The 23,021-nt window shown below is 40.4% G+C and overlaps 1 protein-coding gene across 6 annotated transcripts in view; it reads right to left on the bottom strand.

The window, feature by feature from the left end:
* Positions 1-20,766, bottom strand: part of EPM2A (EPM2A glucan phosphatase, laforin) — an 85,721-nt gene extending 64,955 nt beyond the window's left edge. Inside the window, exon 1 of one of the 6 annotated variants that reach the window (XM_070602728.1) lies at positions 20,702-20,766. Coding sequence is in view for 4 of the 6 variants with exons in the window: in XM_070602726.1 (XP_070458827.1) it covers positions 19,904-20,204 (301 nt within the window). In the remaining 2 variants the exon portion in view is untranslated. The other 5 variants (XM_070602724.1, XM_070602726.1, XM_070602732.1 and 2 more) reach the window with 5 other exon arrangements.
* Between the last annotated feature and the right edge of the window lie 2,255 nt (positions 20,767-23,021).

Genomic DNA, 23,021 nt, shown 5'->3' with positions numbered 1-23,021 from the left:
GAATTGAAATATTTCAACTGCAGAATCTCTTACGGTGGTCTCCCAAACCCTTCTTTTGATAACCCCAGTTGGTTATCAAACGTACCTCGTAAAATTATAAAATTCTTATTCCCTGACCAATCCCAAAACTATTAAATCAAAATCTTTAAGGACATGGCCTAGGAAATGCTTGTCATACCCCAGGGCTCATGACGCAGGCAGCCCAGCCTAAGAAGTTCTTATGTCTCTACATATTTGAGTAACTGAGCTACAGTGTCTTTAAATCAGGGGCACAGAAAAAAGCAGCTTTGCGAAGGTTGGTCATGAGCTGAAGTTTGGATTTATAGAGTTTAAAGTAGTTATGGGACATCCAGATGAAAAAGCCTTGTAGACAATAGAATTTATAAGTCTGGAGCCCAGAAGAGAGATTAGAGCTATATCATCACAGGATTGGAGGAGAACGTAGCTTAAGAGAAGAGGTGATTTGAGTAAAGAAGTTCAAAGCGCACTTACATTTAGTGGTGGTGCACAGAAAGATGGACCTGGTTATATTGGGGTTGCTCACGGAAGGGTAAATGTACCTAGCAGATGATTCCATTAAATCAGCATTAAACCACATTGCCTTACTTTTTACAACAGAGTGAAGTAACATACAAAATCAATTCATACATTTCAAAGTAAAAGCATCAATGTTCAGACCAAGTGAGGTGTGTCAGCTGCCTACCCTATACTTCCTATTGCCCATGCAAGTATTGTCCGTATCAATGTCACCTGAGGTGGATTTAAAACAAACATGGACTCTTACAACTCAACAACTTAGAGGCAAATAATCCCATTAAAATTGGGCAAAAGATGTGAATAGACATTTCTCCAAGAAAATACACACACATATGTATCTTCTGATTGCCATATGGCCAATAAGCTCATGAAAAGATGCTCAACAGCATGCGTCACTAGGGAAACGCAATCAAAACCACAGTGAGATACTACTTCATGCCCCCTGGGATGGCTAAAATGCAAAATACAGATAATAGCAAGTGTCGTGGAGGATGTAAAGAAATTGAAACTCTCGTAGACTGTCGGTAGCAATGTAAAATGGCGCAGTCACTTTGGAAAACAGTTTGGCAGTTCCTGAAAAGGTAAACCATAGAGTTACATATTCCACTTCTGGATATACACCCAAAAGAAGTGAAAACATATGTGCACACAAAAACTCGTGCCCTAATGTTCACAGCAGCATTATTCAAAAAATCAAAACCCATCTGCCCATCAACTGATGAATGAATAAACAAAATGTGGTACATCCATACAATGAACTAGCACTCAGCAATAAAAGTGAATGAAGTCCTGAGACATGATACAACATATTTCAGCCTTGAAAACATGACGCTGAGGTGAAACAAGTCAGTTACAAGAGCCACATATTGTATGGTTCCATTTATATGAAATATCCAGAAAAGGCAAATCTGTAGAGACAGAAAGTAAATTGGTGTTTGCCAGGGGGAGAAGGAGGGAGGAATGGGGATTGATTAGTAACAGGTACAGGGTTTCTTTTTGGAGTGGTGAAAATGTTGGAGAAGTGGTGTTGATGGTTACACAGCTTTGTAAATATACTAAAACCACGAATTGTATGCTTTAAAGGGGTGAATTTTATGATATGTGAATTATATCTCAATAAAACTGTTAAAAAAACATGGATTTCCAGGCTCCATCCTTAGAGATTCTGTAAGCCTGTCACTGACCCAAGAATCTGTATGTTTGAAAAGCTCCCAGGCAATCCTAATGCTCGGTGAGGTTAGGGAGTCATTAGTGTACCTAGAAAATTCACTAGAGTTACATTTGAAAAAAAAGATGCCAATGGAGATGGCTCAAAATGAGCAATGTAGAAAGAGAGGCTGTCCCTGCCCAAGGCCTCCAGGCCTCAAGAAAGAAGGCCACCCACAGTGGACGCCCCCAGCCGCCTGCAGTGTCCATTCCCACCCTGCTCACCAGCAGCCCCTACTGGAATCTCCCTCAGGATTCCTTCTCTGCAACACTGACCTTCACACAGCTCGCCCCGCACATCACAGGACTCCCAGGGAGCCCCACCACAAACGGCTGAACCGCTTAAGTGCCTCCAACCCTCAGAATTTGGCTTTTTCCTTGTCACTTTAATAAAACCATGATTCTCACTCATGGGGAATAAAGTCAGAGCACCAATTCCTCTTGGATTCACATTGGACAGATTTTTTAAAAATAATTTTGTTGTTTTTATTTCCATAATCACAGAAAGAAAAGAAATGAGGGAAGATTCTATTCTGTAAATATTAAGTTCAAATGCTAACGCTTCTATAAAGACTTCCCAACCCCTCGCCCCTTCCTGCACGCCCACCAGGGTGAACTTCCCCCACTACACTGCATAAGACTTTCAGATCTCTCTTCGAGTCCTTACTTGATTATGTCTTGTTTTTTGTTTTGGTTTTGTTTTTTCTCAGCTAGAATATAAGTCTCTTAAACTCCAGGGCTGTGAATTTTCGTCTTTGTTTCCCAGCACCCACCACAATTCCAGGTGGATAACAGCCTCAGAATTGTGTCAGGTGTGAACACGACGCCGTCTATACAGAAGCTGAAATATAATGATGTATACCTGAAATTCACATAATATTATAAACCAATGTGACCTCAATAAAAAATAAACAAATCAACAGATAATTATTAAAAAAATATTTTAAGTGAGTTGAGTAAATGAATCAAATACCGATTCTGACTTAGGGTTTTTTTCCCTAATCAAGGGAGGAAAGTAACAGAGATCCTTTCTCAATGGCTCATACCAAATTTGAGGTTTAGTGAAATTAATACATTTTTATTTCATGGCATTTTTCCCCTCTGGAATAGCAGACTACCTAAAAGAGTTCCTTTTTTTAAGTTTAATTTGGATTATGTGTCTCTACATTTCTCACACCTAATTAGATTGATTCGCTAATGAATTCTAAGGACATCTCTCTGAGAAATAACAAAACCTCTTCAATTACAATCAAAAGACAACATTATCAAGTGAAAATTTCATATTCCAATTTCTAAATAGATTAAGTAAGTAAAGACTGCATTCTGTGCAAAAAAGTGTACACAGTTCATGGATAAAGTACTTTTTTAATAAATTTTTTATGGGATACTCCTTCATTGTCAATAAAATGTGAAATATCACTGAAAATAATAAACATAAATAAGTCAATGACAAAATACTGTCAATATTTTAAATACAAAATATTTATTACTTACATTTACAAAAAAATGTTCATATGTATTAACTCAGTTCTTCCTCATAATAATTCTGAACTCGGAAGCTTTAAAGCAACACTTTAAACCAATGTCTTTTTGAATAATTCAGAATTTGCATAACCTCAGAATTCAACAGATGAATATTTAGAGTAGTTCTGAATCTATACGGAAATAACAGTGTAACCCTCAAATACAGGTTTCCGTGTATGGGAGTCCAAATTACTCTAGTTCTGGAATTGTTCTGGATAATGATTGTCATTATTATTTGATTGTCATCAAATAGAGTGATTTTTAGTGATTTCAATGAAGAAGGAAACAAATTGGTAATTTATGGCAAAAGACATGAATGTAAATGTTATATTAACTTTTTCCAAAGGTACAAATAGTTCATAAAATCTCCAAATATAAGATCCAGAAATTTTGGCAATAACAGATCAAATGATGATAAAAATTCTCTTTGCTCATGGAAATAGTATAGAGCCCTGTACAATTAAACTGAAAGAGGAAATGATTCCATAGTCATCACTTCTCTGATTCTCTATGGTTTAATTAGCTAAAATTCAGGATAAGACTGTATGTTAATGTGACATTATGAGCTAACATTTAACAACAGCAAGGTCATAAAATTGAAAATGTTAAGCTTCTCACTCCAGTGTATACTGGTCGTACTAAAGACCTGAGCCAGCTGGACACAGCCCAGGATCCCACCAGCAGAGCAGAAAACTGAGAAAATTTTCCAGATAATGAAATTCAAATTGATGATGGTCTTGGAATACTAACACATTTTAATGAGCTTACTGGTACGGAATCATTGGCACCAAGCTGGTACCAAGACATAGAGCCATCTCTCACACTAGTGGAGGCCGCAGTCAGACCTGACCCGCCAGCTGAGCCAGTCTCCTCCACAGAGAGTTGGAGTCTTCTCAGACTTCTCTCATGGCATTAAGCTATCCATCCTCTGGCTTTCTACACATCCAATTTATAAATCTTTTGTTCATTCACTGTCATGAGCATTACCTTCACACAAAGAAACACATTTAACGAAGTATAAAGTCTCCACCATATGCATTTTATTTCCCTAAATTAAACACCATAAAATACCTTATACTGGTTTGAATAAACTAATGCTTTACACAGCTTATTATTTTGTCTCTACAGGAGCACCAAGGAACATTGTTAAGATTGTAGTTGCTCTACCACCTTTGGAAAAAAGCTCCATAACTTTTCTCCTTCTCCGCTGTGTGGGCATATTACAATATTTTCTTTAATCTTCCCTAAAATTAGAACCTCATTTTGCTTTTAGGGGACATGAACAAGTCATTTAAAAGCAGCGAGCATCTTCATTTCAGCTCCCACTAACTCTCTGGCAAATGATGGAGAGTGAGATACTGGGGATGGAATAAGAAACTGCAATAACATCTCCTCCTGGGCTATTGAAGTCAGGCACAACTTGTTTGGGATGTGGTAGGCCACGGTTTGATCCAAGAGTGGGAAAACAAATTCTTTTCTTTTTGATTTGAATATCCTTCTTGATGATGTTCTCAAAACTTTGGGTCGTTTTGGCTGAAGCAACACATTAAATGAATGCTGGGAAGAAAAATAAGAGGGGAGCAGGATTAAGAGAATGTCAAGAGACAGGACCATTTGGAATAAATAGTCTCAACTCACCTCTGCATTTTTTCTCACTTTCCCTATCTCACTGACAACACAGAGATATCCCAGATCTAACACAGACACATGAACTCCTTCTTATCTATGACGTCCCAGAGCTCAGAGTTTGTGTATGGGATATTGAAATCCACTCACCAAATTTCCAGCCCTGTCTGGTAGAGGTGATGTGGTATGGAAGGAAGAGTGCTAAATCATGGCACTTGCCTTCTGTCCCAGAGCTTCCCATGGGCTGGCAGTGTGTGAGCAGAGGTTATCCACTGACCTCTCTGGGCCCCACTTTCTCCAACATAAAATGAGAAGGGTTAATTTGATGGTATCATGGTTCATCATGGACACAGGTTTTCTAGGATGATTTCAGCAGATCAAGAAACAGTAAAATTTCATTTATCATAATTTTTAGTTAGTAGAATTTTTCACTCAACAGTACTAAACTATTGGCAAATGAACATTTCTTTCTTGACATGTCCTATATCACTCTTCAAAGTTGTCCTTATACTTGTCATTCATAACTATCTCATTTAAGCTATCCTCACGGAACTACCAGGTCCCTCTGTTTATATTCCTTTTTTTCTGAGGAAGATTAGCCCTGAGCTAATACTGCCAATCCTCCTCTTTTTGCTGAGAAAGACTGGCCCTGAGCTAACATCCATGCCCATCTTCCTCTACTTTATATGTGAGATGCTTACCACAGCATGGCTTTTTGCCAAGCCGTGCCATGTCCGCACCTGGGATCTGAACTGGGCGAACCCCAGGCCACCAACAAGTGGAACGTGCGAACTTAACCACTATGCCACCGGGCCGGCCCCTATATTCCATTTTTAATAACTCCTTTGATGTTCCTTTGAGTGTAGTAAGCATAGCTACGTTCTTGAAAGACTTCCACCTTATAATGGATGAAAGAAAGGACAAAGGTCATATTTAGGAGACCTTTCTTCTTCTCAAAGTTTATCCAATTAAAACTGAGTGCACTGCATTCACAAAACTTGGCTGGCATGTGGATGGTATCCCTTATGCAGTATGTGTCCATCTTTCCTCCACTCACACCCAGTCTTCACCAAGGCATAGCAGTGTCAGAGTAGAAGCACAGGTAGAAATAGGTAATGCAGGTAATTATTGGGAGGTTGTAGCATGGTCTAGAATATATTGGCAATATTGGTATAGTTTGGGGTTAGTGTATGGAGTAGTCCAATATTACACACAACTGTTGCCTCTATGAACACAAATTGTCTTTAAGATCAACAAATTTTATCTTAGTAAAAATGGAAAGGCAGGGGTAATTCAGCTGCCATAAACTGTGGGCTATCTTAAAGATATAGCTACTACTTTGTTCTGGATACTTTATAAACTAGTTCTCACAACAACTCTAGTGTGGTTGTTAATCATCCCTTTTAGAAAAGAAGAAAGAAAGTCACAGGGTTAATTAATTTATGTAAGGTTATATGACAAGCCTGTGGCAGAATCCGGAGTCTAATCTGGGTTTATCCTTTTCTAAACACTGTTTCTTTCCATTGTTCTATGGTGTTCCTTCATACTGCCTTCCAAATAGATGCATTTTACCTAGAATACAGAATAATGGTCAAGTAGCTAAAGGGCAAGTGTTTCTACCCAAAGACAACTGATAGCCTTCTTTAATAATTTAGGATGTTAAGAACAATTTGATCGATGAAATAAATATTTGGAAAAATTTACCATCTGTTATTGGTTGAACTGTGTCCCCAAAAATTCATATGTTGAAGTACCAATCCTAGTTCTTCAGAATGTGACCTTATTTGGAGAGAGTGTCTTTACAGTGGTAATCAAGTTAAAATGAGGTCATTGAGGTGGGTTCTACTCCAATATGACTGATGTTCTCATAAAAAGAGGAAATTTGGACAGAGAGACACATACAGAAAAGAGGATGTGAAGACACAGGGAGAAGACAGCCATCTACAGGCCAAGGAGAGAGGCTTAGAACACATCCTTCCCTCACAGCTCTCAGAAGCACCAATCCTGCAGACATTCTGATTTTGGACTTCCAGCGTCCAGAACTGTGAGACAATAAATTTTTGTTGTTTAAGCCATCCAATCTACGGTACTTTGTTAAGGCAGCCCTAGCAAACTAATACATTATCTTAAAAACATAAAGTTGCCTGTTGATTTGTATACATATGTATGTCTATACATATGCACATATATACACATTTATATACATTTATACACTTACGCACAAAAATATTAGAAATCAGTTAAGCAAAATCAGGAATTATTGTTTTGCAAAATGTTTAAGAACATGCTGAAAAAGTATCTATCTGCAAACTTTTAAAAAATCAGTCAGAAACTTCTGCCTATAAAAGCAACATCCAGAAAAATGGTAAAATAAATGAAACAACTGCATTTAGATGTTGAACAAAAGGCAGCACAGGACTATAATCTCTGAGAGAAGGAAAACAAACAAGTTGGCAATATGAATGTCATGGATTTCTGCCTGCAGAGGGACTCTGAACCATGACACAGGGAGGGGATCCCAAACAGAACCCAATGGTCTCACTGGTTGAGGAAACAGAAATCTAAATTTGGGGAGAACAAAGTGACTAGAATATGTAGGGCCAAATTCCAGAGATGAGAAAGCCATGCAGAGAAAGAGGCCCATAAATCTGCATAAAGGTCTTTCACATTCTTTGGCTTCACACCAATCTGTGGATGCATAGGGTGGAATTTGGTAGAGCCAAAAAAAAAAAAAAAAAAGCAAATGGCAAGAAAAGAAGAATTTCTGAAAATTGTAAGCCAAAGAATTGGCAGAGTTCACACAGAACTGGGAAACATTTGCGTTTCCACCAGACAGAGCGAGGACATCTTGTTTTAATGCATGGGGCCTCAGCAGAGAACCTAGAAGGGTCATAGCTTAGGACTGTGGCTAAACTAGCCCTATAGTAAAAGCTACTGTAGACGCGCCCTCATAAAGATAAACCTCCCAAAGAACAAGCTAATCCACAAATAACTTATCCACCAGAAAAAATTCCAAACTCTTTGAAACAATGTAAAACTACAATGTCCAGCAGCCAAATAAAAATCAATAGATGTAAAAGTAAATTTCTTTCCTATATACCAGCAATGAACAACTGAAATCCACAACTGAAAAGTTTTTAAATATACCATTTAAAATAGCATCCAAAAGAAACCCTCATGTATAAATCTAACAAAGCATAAACACGATCTGGATATTACAAAACAGTAATGAATGAAATAATGAATTACAAAACACTAATGAAAGAAATAACAGAAGACAATTAAATGGAGATATATTCCATGTTCATAGAGTGACAGACCCAATATTGTTAAGATGTCAGTTCTTCTGAACTTGATCTATAGATTCAATGCAATCCCAATCAAAATCACAAAAAGCCATTTTGTAGATATCAATAAATTGATGCTAACATGTATATGAAAAGGCAAAAAACTAAGAAGAGCCAACACAATACTGAAGAAGAACGAAGCTGGAGGGCTCACACTACATCATGTCTAGATTAGCATAAAGCTGCAGTCATCTACACAGGGTGATATTGGTGAAAGAACAGACACATATAGAAGCAAAGAGAGCCCAGAAATAGACCCACACAATATAGTCAACTGAGTTTTGATAAAAGTGATTCTAAAAAGGATAGTATTTTCAAAAAATGGTACCCATAGGCAATTAGATGCCCATATGCAAAACAAAAAAAAAGAACCTAGACACAGATTTTATACCATACATAAAATTAACACAAAAATGGATTATATTGGGGTCAGCCCAGTGGCGCAGTGGTTAAGTTCACACGTTCCGCTTCAGCAGCCAGGGGTTCACCGGTTCGGATCCCACGTGCGGACAGGGCACCACTTGGCAAGCCATGCTGTGGTAGGCGTCCCACATATAAAGTGGAGGAAGATGAGCATGGATGTTAGCTCAGGGCCAGTCTTCCTCAGCAAAAAAGAGGATTGGCAGCAGATATTAGCTCAGGGCTAATCTTCCTCAAAAAAAAGAAATGGATTATAGACCTACATGTAAAATGCAAAACAATAAAACTTCTAGAAGATGACATAGGAGAAAAACTACATGACCTTGGATTTGGGGGTAAGTTTTTTTTATTCAAAACCAAAAACACAATCCATGAAAGAAAAAAATAAGTTGGATTGTATTAAAATTAAAAGTTTTACGTCATGAAAGACATTGTTAAGAGAATGAAAAGACAAGCCACAGACTGGGAGAAAATATTTGCAAATCATATCTCTCTTAAGAACTTGTATCCAAAATATACAAAGAACTCTTAAAAATCAGCAATAAGGAAACAAACGATGGGGTTCAGGGCAGGCCGCCCCAAGATGTGCCACTCTGGTATGTGGATTATTTCAAGCTGAAGACAACAAAGGCTCAAAAGACTCAGGAAGAGCATCTGACCTTCCCTCCCAAACTACCTAAAGGACTTTACCATGGAAGGCCTGTTTCCAGACAGAGCCCATACCATATGACAGCCATAGTATGATGTAAAATAGGTGTGATAAAAGTAAAAGGACACCAACAAACCCATTTTTTTGGCCCAGCAAAACCTGTTTAACAAACATTTGCATTCCATCTCTATGTAAATTGTCTTCCTCCCCTTTGAAGCCCCAAATCACTATCCCCAACGCCTTCCTTGTTTGTAGCTGACGATACGTAAACAGGCAGCCTCCGCCAGATGGCTGAGTTATTCCGTTTCTCCTGGGTTTCTCCCATGTATACACGCTATTAAACTTTGTTTGATTTTTCTCCTGCCAACCTGCCTCCTTGATTATTTGACCAGCCATAAGAACCTTACGGAAAAGCAGGGGGGAATTCTCCCACTTCCCCAACACAAACAACCCAACTAAAAAATGGAGAAAAGATCTGAGCAGGCACCCAATTAAAGAACACATACAGATGGCAAATAAACATATGAAAAGATGCTCAACATCATTCATTACTAGGGAATTGCAAATTAAAACAATGAGATATCACCTCACATCTATTAGGATGGTTAAAATGCAAAAAAAAAAAACAAAACCAATAGCTGACGAGAACGTGGAGCAACAGGGACTCTCGTTCATTGCTGGTGGGACTGAAAACTGCTATGGCCACTCTGGAAGATGGTTTGGCAGTTTCTTACAAAGCTAAACACAGCCCTAATCATATGACCCAGCAAACTCACTCCTAGGTATCTACCCAACTGATCTGAAAACTTCAGGTTTACATAAAATCTTGCACATCAATGTTTATAGCAGCTTTATTTGTAATCACCAAAAACTGGAAGCAACCAAAATGTCCTTCAATAGGAGAAGGGACAAATAAACTGTGGTGCGTCCATATAAAGGAATTTTATTCATCAATAAAAAGATATGATCTAACAAGCCCCAAAAAGACATGGGTAGATCTTAAATACATATTACTAAGTGAAAGAAGCCAGTCTGAAAAGGCTATATACACTGTATGATTCTAATTCTATGACATTCTGGAAAAAGCAAAACTACAGATAACGTAAACAGAACAGTGGCTACTAGAGGTATGAGGATGGGGGAAGGCTGAATAGACAAAAGACAAGAGAATTTTTAGGGAAGTGAAACTATACTATGTGATATTATAATGGTAGAATATTGAGACAGTGCATTTGTCAAAACCAACAGAACTTTATATTACAAAGAGTGTATCCATTCCCTGTGTATTGTGGGGGACTTAAATTGGCCACCCTAACATATGTCTCTTTGGCATGATGATTATTTGGGGCTGGTTACTTTGCAGACAGGAAAGCAACTGAAAAGTAGAATTTACTTACCCTTTGTAAGAGACATTCACATTGTAAAGGAAATCTCCATCTGTAAAGACATCTCCCTCTCTGTACCAGGAAGAAGGGGGGATGATCTTATCTCTAGAAACTCTTAATCAATGGGGAAGGCAAGGACTTAAATCTGCATTTGTTTATTGTGCTTGTCTGGTAACCTCCTGTAACTGACTCCCCCCTGCCCCAACATCCTCCTTTGTCTTTAGCTGGATATGATATTTAAGGTGGTGGTTTCAGCCATTTTGGTGAGTTGCTCAGCTTGCCTGAGCCTCTCCCATGTATACATGTTATAAAGCTTTGTGTAATTTTCTCCCGCTGTTCTGTCTCATGTGAATTTAATTCATTCTCGGGCCAGACAAAGCCAGAGAGGGTAGAGGAAATGTCTTCCTCCCCTACAGTATATACACAGGTTAATTAAAATACACACACATTTCTTTCTTCTGTCAGCTCAGAAGGCTTACAAGCAATAATATCTCAGAAGCAAGGAGCATACTCAGCGCCCAGATGTTGGTTTCTAATCATTCTACAATAAAACACACTGGAGCTCCTTGGAGAAATGGCTGATTTCAGTGTGTGGACAGGAAACACAAAAGATGAGCCTGGAGTACCTTGTAGTGCCAGAAACTAAGGAAGTGCTCGTAACAAACAAAGCACACACACAATAACGAGGGCATCTCAAAGAGACACTGGAGCCACAGAAAGAGCTCTCAATGGGCAAATCTGGATCAAATTGAGCAAGAAAATAAATAAAATGTCAGAGGTGGGGGGTTGGGGTGGGCAAAATGGTTGACAGGGGTCAAAAGGTACAAAGTTCCAACTAAAAAATAAATAAGTCCTGGGGATGTAATGTATAGCATGGTGACTGTAGTTAATAATACTGTATTGCACATTTGAAAGCTGCTAAGAGAAGAGATTTAAAAGTTCTCACCACAAGAAAAAAAAATTGTAACTATATATGGTGATGGATGTTAACTAGACTTGTGGGGATCATTTTGCAATATACAAAAATACTGAATCATTATGTTGTACACCTGAAACTAATATAGTTATGTCAATTATACCTCAATAAAAAAATAATGTAAATTACTAAGAGATAACTCACAGTATAAAATAAATATCCATGAATCCATTGGTTGTTGTTAGTGCCATCCCATTGATCCCGACTCCTAGCGACCCTGTGCACAGCAGAGTGGAACCCAGCCTGGTCTTTTTGCGCAACCCCCTCCCCTTCCAGCGCTGTACAAGCAATGCTCCACTGCTATTTATAGGGTTTTCATGGCCAATTTTTCCAGAAGTGGGTGGCCAGGTCCTTCTTCCTAGTCTGTCTTAGTCTGGAAGCTCTGCTGAAACCTGTCAACCATGGGTGAGCCTGCTAATATCTGAAACACTCATGGCATAGCTTTCAGCATCAAAGCAACACACAGCCACCACAGTATAACAACCGACGGACAGGTGGTGTGGTTCCCTGACCAGGAAATGAACCTGAGAATCTTAACCACTAGACCACCAGGGCTGCCTCATGAATCCATACTGAAATTAAAAAGTGATCAAATAAATAAATAAGTGGAGAAAACACAAATCCCCCACGCAGACAAATTCCAAATAATTTATGGAGACACCCCATCCTCAAGAAGGTGGAACTCCCCACTCCTAAAATGTGGGTTGTATATGACTTCTTTCCAAAGAATACAGTATTGTAGACAGTGATAACAAAATGGAGTAGCGTATGTCAAGGCTTCTAAAATGGAGCTGGGAGGCCATTAAGGAAATGGGGCTTATGCACGCACACCACGTTTCTACCCAGATGGAATGTAACTTTGGAACTGCACTTCACTGTTGGCTTGACCTTCTTTGAAGAAATACGCCCTACTCCCATAGATAAGAAGTTTTTGCCTTAGAGATGGCCTTAGCAACCAATCATGTACAGCCAAGAAGTAAAAGTTGTTGCCAGCGCCAATCACGAATTCTGCAAAACAACCTGTATAATTTATCTCTTCCTGTTTTCACAAACCCTTACCCCCTTTGTCTTCCTCGGAGCACATTTCTGGTTTCTGCCTGTTTCTGAGTCTCCCAAGTTGCAGTTATAATTGCCCAAATAAATATCTGCTGTTTAAATTGTAGTGACTTTTTTCTCGATTGACAGTACGGAAAGGGAGGGACAAAGAGTAACTTTACAGGGGAGAAAACTAACGAACATGACCTCAGCCAGGTGACCCAGGTCAATATTAACAGTGGTAAGTCATGTTGATAACATGTACCCTTGATATGATGCGGTAAGAAAGGCACTTTATCTGCAAGGTCTTCTTCCCAAAAGTCTAATCATGAGAAAAATGCCATAAAAATCCCAATTGAGGAAATTTCTACAAAATACTTAATGAGTATTCCTCAAAACTATCAAAGTCATCTCCGAAACAAGAAAGTCCAAGAAACCATTACAGCCCTGATGACCAAATGTAATTTGGTTTTGTGGATAGGATCCTGGAAGAGCAAAGGTATAGTAAGTAAAAAAAAAAAAAAAAAAAAAAAAAAGGAAAGAAAAAGTGAAATCCAAATGAAGAATGGACCCTAGTTAATAATAATGTACCAACATTGGCTAATTAATTTTGACAAGCATACTACACTAATATGAAACGTTAACAATAGAAGAAACTGGGTGTGGCGTATATGGGAATGTTCCATACTATTTTTGCGACTTTTCTGTACATCTAAAACTATTCCAAATACTTTATTTTTTAAATACATGCAATATGATCCAATATATGTAAAAATAAAATCCACAAACTCAGCTATGTTAGGAAAAAAAGCCAAGAAAGAAGCAGAGAAATATTATTCATAATCAACAGGAAAATTAGTCAATATAACAGAAGGGAACTAGAGACAAGGCCTCTTAACCATATGTTCAGTGTGGTCAAGATTAAAAAAAAATTAAACTAAATAATAACACAAGGAAAATATGCAAAAGAGCATTGAATAGAACTTCCAGAGAAGAAAAATATAGTATCTGAAAAGAACATTTCACTGGATGGGATTAATAGCAAATGAGACCCTCCAGAAAGCCTCAATCTCCTCATTTGTGTAACAGAAATGAATATCTTCCTCCTGACAGTGTTGTTGGTGAGGACAAAGGGAATTTAACCGAAAGCACCTAAGAAATAATTAGCACGTGATAAACACTTAAGAAAACTTTCACCTCTTTCTGTTCTGAGCTCCAGTCAGTCAACCAATGTTTATTGAGCAGGTACTATGTGCCAACTACAATTGCAGAACACAAAAGACTGAACAAAACAGACACAGTCCGTACCCTTATAGAGCCCCCAGTCTAGTGAGAAGGCAAACAGTAAACAGATAAATATTGTAGTTGATATCTTTTGTTTAAAATGTAGCAGACATTGTTAACTGCCTACCTATTCTTGGTAATCAGAGTCTTAATCCTCTCCAGGGCAGCAATGTTCTGGGCTAAAGAAAGTGCTTTCCAGTCCCTTCTGCAGTAAAGAGTCCAGCATGACAGTCCTGTCCGACTCTAAACATGAAAAGAAGAGAGTGTCCTGGGGGAGGGTGGGGCGGGGGCCAGGGCAGAGTATTCTAGTGAAGTTATGGCTTTCTAGACAAAAGGGGCTACTCACGGCTGACGCTTCCACCCTCCTCTCTCCTCCCTTATTCCTTTGAATGCAGATGTGACAACTAGAGCAACAGCTGTTGCTTTGAGGGAAAAGTCAAGGAAATGCAATGACCCCTCACCTGCCATCGGTGAGCTGTGGGCCATTACCACTACCGCCTACCTATGAATGAACTTTTTATAGCAGAAAACATTAACCTTTATTTGTTGAAGCAACTAATTACTGTGCTTTTTGTTAACTTGCAGCCCACTGCGTTCCAAACTGTGCCCAAAACAGGACACACTTTTGGGGGAAGTGCTGCTTCCCTACTCCAAGGAGTGTTTGCTGTTGGAAATGCTCCTCATTGTACTCCCACCTCCTTGGCAAGAGCGCCTGGTTCAAGCAAGGTGAATTCCAGTCCTTCCCTCAGATTTTTCTAACTAGAGCTGAGGGAAGAATTTTTTTCTTCTCTGGCTTTAAGTACGTAAGCCTGGAGCTCCCTGTAAGGAAATCTAACTTGGTAGTGTCAGTTGGCTTGAGAGAATGAAGCCAATACCTGAGTAATGCAAACGGGAGGGGAAGAGAGAGAGAGAGAGCTGGAGAGCCAGGGAGGAGAGAGGCTGGACCCCAGGCTTCTTTTAGTTTGGTTTCATGAGTTAATAAGTTTCTTATTTTAGGCTGGTTCACACTCAGTTTCTATTACTTGCAACCAAGGAGTCCAAGACAATAATAGGACTAATGTGAGTTTAAATTGCAATGAGAGGTATGAAGAAAGGAACAGTTGCTATGAGAAAGAACAAGAAGTTACACAGTTAAGGGAAGACACCTAAAAAAGCAACATGGAAGAGGAGACCTCACATAAACAGACGCCACACTGGAGAAGAGCTGAAGAAAGGTTTCGCACCGCCGCCTCCCACCGCAGCGCCACCCAAAGTGAAGCACGTGGGCTCTGGACCTGGCAGGGAAACGGTTCCTGCAAAGGGCCCGATTGTGGGCACAGTGGCTAGAGGTCTAGGCGGAACAGATGGGGAGATGTCTACGACCCACTCAACAGACCTGAAGGCAAAAGGAAAAGGCAACTCCATTCAGGAGTAAAATATACTAAAACGTCTCTCCCCATAGTAACTTCTTTTTTTCTTACTTTGCTAATGAGAAGGACCTGCTGGCTCCCCAGCCACACCCTCTAAGGAGGGAAACTTTCCCTGCCACAAAATTTGCCCAATTACCCAGTATCATCCCATGAGCATCCACTCATTTAGAGGCGATTTTGAATAAACACGAGCAACTTCAGCGGGAAACCAGCAGAGCGGCCTATACTTGTCAACATGTCCTTTATTCATAAAAATGAATGGTCATCCAAGGATTACCAGATACTGGAGGAAAACCTATAGCATAAAAAAAACAACTGACCACAGAGAAATAAAAGTTAATGCAAGACAAAAACAACCTTTAATCAATTCTACTGTAATGTCCTCAGGAAGATTCAGGTATAAATTGTATCCATACAAGAAGGACAAGCAGCTCCGGAAAAAAAAGAAAAGAAAAAAAGATCAGAGAATAACAGAAAAATGTGGGAGATTAAAAATATGACTTCCAAAAATGAAAAATCCAGTCTGAGGACTAAATGATGGAATGCTAGTCTTAAAAACCAAATAGTGAGGGCAGGTCCCTGTGGCACAGTGGTTAAGTTCAGACCACTCCGCTTCGGCGCCGGGGTTCACAGGTTCGGATCCCAGGCATGGATCTACACTACCCATTCAGCCATGCTGTGGTGGCGAGCCACATGTAAAGTGGAGGAAGACTGGCACAGATGTTAGATCAGGGCTAATCTTCCTCAAGCAAAAAAAAGAGGAAGATTGGCAACAGATGCTAGCTCCGGGCTAATCTTCCTCAACAAAAACAAAAAACAAATAGTGATCTCGGAAACGGAGTCAGGGAAATCCATGCAAACACAAAAGATGGTAAATACCAGAGAAAAGTTAAGACATGCTCATATATAAGCAGAAGGTACAATATGTGGCTAACAGACATTTCAGAGGAAAGTAAGAGAAAACAGAAAGGAGGAAATAAGGAAATAATTGAAAACTTCCTTGAGTTGAAAGAAAGAATTCCTGGAATTGAAAGAGCCAACCAGTTGTCAAGTGACACGAACAAGAAAGATTCAGATACGTCCTGGTAAAGTAACATAAAGGAAGAGTTTAAAAGTTTCAAAAGAGAGAGGAAACAAGCCAAAAAACAAACAGATTGCCTACAAAGCAAGGGGCTTAGTTTTACATCAGAATTATGAACTACAATGGGCGCCAGAAGGTACCACAGCAGAGCCTTCCAAGGGAAGATTTTTTTTTTTTTTTAAAGATTGGCACCTGGGCTAACAACTGTTGCCAATCTTTTTTTTTTTTTTGCTTTATCTCCCCAACCGCCCCCCGTACACAGTTGTATATCTTAGTTGCGTGTCCTTCTAGTTGTGGGATGTGGGACACCATCTCAACCTGGCCTGATGAGCGGCACCATGTCTGCGCCCAGGATCCGAACCCTGGGCCGCCGCAGCGGAGCGTGAGAAATTAACCACTCGGCCACGGTGCCGGCCCCAAGGGAAGATTATTTTGAGACTGGAATATTCTACCAAACAAGCAATCAAGTGTGAGGACAAAAAGACATTTTCAGGCATTTAATAACTCAGATATTTTATCTCCTATTTACTATTTCTTCAAAATTATTTGAGAATATAATCCAACAAAATGATTAAGATATTCAAGAGAGGGGAACACGGATTCCAAAACAATGCAACTAACACAGGAATTCAATTAAAAAAATAAGTCTCAATTCTTCAAGGAAAAAAATGTTTCAAAAAGGGAGGAATTTGCATTCATCAACTAGTGCAACCAAGCCAGGAAATGCTGAGGCTCAGTGTGCTGCTTCTGTCCAAAAAAATTGACTAGAAATTTTCAAACAAGTTGTAGAAGAACATTACCACTCAAATACGAAGGACAACAAACTCCGGCATCATTTTAAGTAAAATCTGAACATGATTTATACTGTAAGAGAAGAGCGTCTTTCCTTCTGGTGGCACAAGTTCCATGTCACAGAATTATATTTCCTTCCTTATGAGTCTAGTCACATTACTTGGTTCCACAGTGAGTAACTATTTCCTAATCCTAATAGTAAAAACAACAATAACTAACACTTATTTAACACTTAATATACATCCTATTCTAAGTCCTTGAGACTTATTAGCCAGTTTAGTCCTCTCAACGACAGCACAGTAAGAAGGGACTTGCCCAAGGTCACACACTGGTTAGTGGAGCCAGGCATTCTGGATGCAGAATGCTTGCTCTTAAACACTGGCAATGACACTTCTCCTAATGCCCTTTGTGAACTTACAATTCTTAGAATCACCCTATCAATCTAAACAAGAAGGCACAGTAACAATTATAAAACAGAATATAAATCACATAAAACTTAAGGTAGAAATCATGATTAACCAAAGTAAGGGGTGGAAGAGGAGTGTGTAAGTGAGCTATGTTTCTTATCCTCGTATATAGCAGTAACTCTCTATACAATAGAATTATAATACAAACTTTCTACACAATAAAAGTCAACAATTACATATATATAACTTACATATGACAAAATAAGAATATAAAAAGCAGGGAGGAGGCGATAATGAACTTGAGCTAAATTCCTCACATTTCACAGTAAGTATGATGGTTAACTTTATGATTAGACAGCAGCTGTCTAATTTCAATAAAAAATGCTATATATAATTTAAATGTTAACTCAAAAAGTCTGAAAACAGAAAAGGTAAAGTCGATACATTAAGAAATAGCAATATAAGCAAATTATTTCAGAACTTTCAGAAGAATATCAGAAAAGCTAAAAATGGTTAAAAGGACAGGGACTGGAGAAAGGGAAATTTTTTTTTTTTTTTTTTTTTTTAAAGATTTTATTTTTTTCCTTTTTCTCCCCAAAGCCCCCCGGTACATAGTTGTATATTCTTCGTTGTGGGTCCTTCTAGTTGTGGCATGTGGGACGCTGCCTCAGCGTGGTTTGATGAGCAGTGCCATGTCCGCGCCCAGGATTCGAACCAACGAAACACTGGGTCGCTGGCAGCGGAGCGCGCGGACTAAACCACTCGGCCACGGGGCCAGCCCCGAGAACACTTTGTTTTTAACCATTTTAATTATTGAGTAGAATTACCAGGTATTATTTTCTTATGAAAAATATTCTGTAATGCTATTAATATAGTGGTGCTCTGTAAAGAAGGGCATAAAGCGATGAAGGTGCCTCTCAGTCTGGCCTGGTAACACAGGAGGACAATAAACGCTGCCAGACCACGAAGCCCAGTGGGGTACAGAAAAGAGGAACAGGGATAATATATAAACATATTACAGAAGACCCGTGCTCTTTGCTGATTCTTTGTTTCCACATCATTATAGACTAAATGGCCCATTTTTGTCAAACTTCTAAAGAGACATTCATTTCACCAGCTTTAGACAACTCTTGAGTCGCACACACCCCATCCTCTACTTGACACATTTCATTAAAGAAAGGGCTGACGACGAAATTCACACACCGCGGGGAGGGGGCAGTCCTCACTGGGATAACCTTTTCAGGGGATAATCTGGCAGTCCCGACGGAAATGTAAAATATGGCTACACTTTGGCCTAACAATTTCACTTCTCAGCATCTACCCTACAGCAACACTCCCAAATGCTCAAAGATAACTCTACACATGGACTTTCAGCTCTTAATGTTGATAACAGAGGAAAACGGAAAACAACCTAAATGCTCACTGGTAGATGCAGAATATTTTGGTGCCATTTAAAAAACGAAATACATCCATATGGAGTGACACTAAAAGGTATCTGCAACATATTATTAAACAAGAAAAAGCAAGATACAGAAGAACATATACAATTTCTGTGTCTGATAGATAAATAGACAAATATACACACTCACATATATCGGGCCGTGGGCAGCAGGTTTAAAGCGTGTGGAGGAAACACGTTTTACCTCGTCCATTCATTTGATTTCTTTTTTTACAACCAGAATGTACTGTTTTTATACTTTAAGAAATCAGAGCATATCTCAATTGTCATATATCTGGGATTAAAAAAATTCCAAAAGGGAAACACTCAACGCCTTTCCATTAGTTCACTCTCGAATCTAAGAAGGAAACATACACACGCACACAGAACACACACACACACACACACACGAAACCGCACGCTGCCGGCTAGGATTCGCGACAGGCTGCTTCGCGGCTGGGCCGCGTCCTGGGGAACAGGGACAGGAAAACCAGGGCACAGCGATTCGGGCCGCGCCGAGGCGCGCGCCCCGGGAGCGGGCGCAGGGGGACGAGGAGGGGGCGGGCGGGACAAGGGGACGGAGGAAAGCGGCCGCGACGCCTGCAGGGCAGGGAATTAGCCGGGTGCGGGCAAGTGGGCAAGCGGTGGGAGGCCAAAGGCCGCAGGGCCGGGAGCTCGGCAGGAAGCCGGGGGGCCGGCCGGAGGCTCAGCCCGGGCGCCCGGGGCTCTGCAGGGCCGGGGCCGGGGACCCGGGAGGGCGGGCGCGCAGGGCCCGGGCCGGGCGTACCTTCCCAGCAGAGCTCCCCGCCGGGCGCCCTCTTCAGGAACTTGTACCAGAACGTGTCCACGCGGCCCGGCTCCGCCCCGTCCCGCGCCGCCGCCTCGGCCGCCAGCTCCACCTCCGCCAGCCACAGGCCCGGCTCGGGCAGCGCCCGCGCGCCCGCCGCCCCCGCCGCCCCCGCCGGCCGCAGGCGCACGGCCGCGCGCGGCTCCCAGCGCCCCAGCTCGGGCCGCGAGCCCACCAGCAGCAGCTCGGGCGCGGGCCCCGCCACGGCGGGCGGCACCACCACCCCGAAGCGGAAGCGCATGGCGGCGGCGGCGGCTCCCGAGCCCGTGTCCCCTGCGCCCCCGTGGCCCCGCGGCCGGAGCGCCAGGCGGCCGCGGCGATTGGGCGGCGGCGCGGAGCCCGGGCGCCGGCGGGCCACGTGCGGCGCGGCCCCTTCTCGGGCTGCATCACGCGGCCCGGAGCCCGCGCTCCTCGGAGCGGCCGGGGTCGAGGAGGGAGAGAAGACGGGTCGGGAAGGGGAGGACACTTCTCATGACGCCGCGATCTTCCCGTCGTCTTTCCAGAAGACCCGAGAAAGGCCAAGGGGACGCAGGGAGAAAGCAGCCCGCGCAAGGGTGAAGCTGGCAGTGCTGGCCCGGCCTCTGCAGGGTTCCGGACCCGACACGGGTCACTCACGCTCTCCGGGCCGCAGGCTCTTGGCTGTAAAAGGAGGGTAGAAACTAAGGATCCTGATGGCCCTGCCAGCTCTGATCTCTGAATGACGGGAGAAGCGCCGCTCAGCACCAGCACGCTTCATACCTTTCCCTTGCCTAGTCCGCTTCCATGCCTGGAACGAGACGTGATCGCTTTCTTTTTTAAAAAAAAAAAATTATACTTATGGGATGTGTAAAACGGGTTTGGAGTAAATACTTTCAAGTCCTTCCCTAGCTGAAACAAAGCAAAACAAAAACTAATTCTGTGATTAAAAATGTATGACAGTTATAAGTCTTTAAATGGCATAAAATAAAACCTTTAGTTTAACATTTGCTTTCAGTAAAATCACGATTTTTGAACATAAAACATTTTTGTGTTAAGACACACAGGTTGATAATTGTTCAAAAGAAAATTGTTTACACGGAAGGACTTTAAGTTTTGTCAAATGTCCTGTTTACATGTTTGTTACTTTTTGATTAATAAAACAGTCCTCGTGTTCTTACATTTGTATATTCACCAACACTTTACATAACAATCTCTTATGTGAGCTAAAACTAAAACAAAGACGTTTTTACCAGTATTTGAAAGCTTGTGAATAGTGGTGGGGGGGGGGGGGGAGAAGCCAAACTTTTGTGCATTCAAATATCATGAACAAAACATAAAGAAGTACAAAAATGTAAACCATACGAACTCAGTCTCTCGGTGGAACAATTAGTAAACTAATAATATGTTTTACTTTTAAATATTGATATTCCACTCCGTGTTTGGTTGGTTGCTAAGCTTACAGATAAACACAAAGAAAAATGTGAAGACAGCAAGGCTGGCCAAACAGGATGATTCGGTAGCTAAGCAGAGAGTAAATCACAGTGCCCTGTGAGTCGCTTTATTCAAATTGCTGTTACAAAATATCCTTAGATTAATTTTAGGAAATCAAGAGTCGTTTGGCGCTGTAAGGACCCTGGAGCTGACAGTTCAGACCTTCCTTGTGTTCTGCCATGCTGCCTGGGCCATGTCCTTTCCAAATGGCATTATTCCCACCAGCTCTTCCGCAGTGAGTATTGCCCATTCTGTAGATGAAACAATATCAAAAAAGAAAGAAGGATTATTTCCTTTCCTACTCTCTCATCGTAAAGAAGTTGAGTACTTTTAACAGTCGGAAATACTCCTTTGAGTCCCTGAACAGAATATGTAACAGTTTATTCTATGGCACTGATTTAAATGTAGTAGGAATGTGATGGCCACATTGTGCACCAAGTAAAATGCAACTGGAAAGAAGAGCAAGAACAAAATGTGGATTAAAGGACATATTTCAAAGCCTCAATCATACTTTGTCAATCATTTGAATTTATTAACTATGAAAATTATAGCAACCATTGAGCCCTTATGATGTGCCAAGCACATGGTTTTCACATTGATGTTATCACGTTTAATTCTCTCACCAATCATGTGAGATAACTGCTATTGTTATCCCCATTTTTGTAGTGAGGAAATAGGTCCAGAAAGGTCCAGTATATAATATATATAATACCTATATTATATATGTAACTTGATTTCTAAGGAAAATCATTTACAGAATGCATTTAAGTCCCAGCATATTTAAATGAGTTATTCTCCATTAGCTCTTTAAAAATTAGCTTCCTGTAATTATCCCCTGTAGCTAACTTCATCCTTAGGAATGATGGAACAGATGAAGTGGTGGTCTAAACTGATCAATGAGTCTATGAAGACATGAATATCATGGTATTTAGAGTAGATTTGCCCTCAGGTCGTAGAATCTGGTCATTTTTATACTTTTGTCTGCCAATCTTGTTGGCAATGGAAACACAGACTTAAGAAGCCAAGGTGCAGAATTTTACCAGTTATTAAGCCGTGTTATTCCTGGCTTTTTTTCCTGGTTGAGTTCTCCATGTGAGATTTCTTTTTACATTTCAAAGAATCATGGGATTTATTAAAAGAGATATTTATTTATTTTCTATTGCAGTAACATTGGATTATAACATTATATAACTTTCAGGTGTACATCATAATATATTTTGAATTCTGTGTAGCTTACATCATGTTCACCACCCAAAAAATAATTACAATGCATCAGCACACACCTGTGCCTAGTCACCCTAAAAGGGATATTTATGAAATCCATTTGAGGTCACATTCTTGATGATATGAGGACAAGCCGAATTTAGAGCAAGAATCATCTCTGTCGAGTAAGATAATTCTGATAATTTTTAAAAGACCAAACCAATTTTTCGTCATTGAATTTCATTTCTATAACGCTATTTTATATATAACTATAATATTTCTGGAGGAATGGATGAGAAATTCCAATTTAGAGTTTCAGAACCCAATTCAAATGTAAATTCTTTCAAAGCCCCCTCAGGGAAAGCTATCACTTGGGTCCTTGTGATTTATGTTTTCTGAAGCAATC

This window comes from Equus przewalskii, chromosome 32 (assembly GCF_037783145.1).
Source record: "Equus przewalskii isolate Varuska chromosome 32, EquPr2, whole genome shotgun sequence".
Lineage (NCBI taxonomy): Eukaryota > Metazoa > Chordata > Mammalia > Perissodactyla > Equidae > Equus > Equus przewalskii.
Note: the sequence above shows the minus strand (reverse complement) of the source record. Positions and strands in the feature narration are given on the sequence as shown.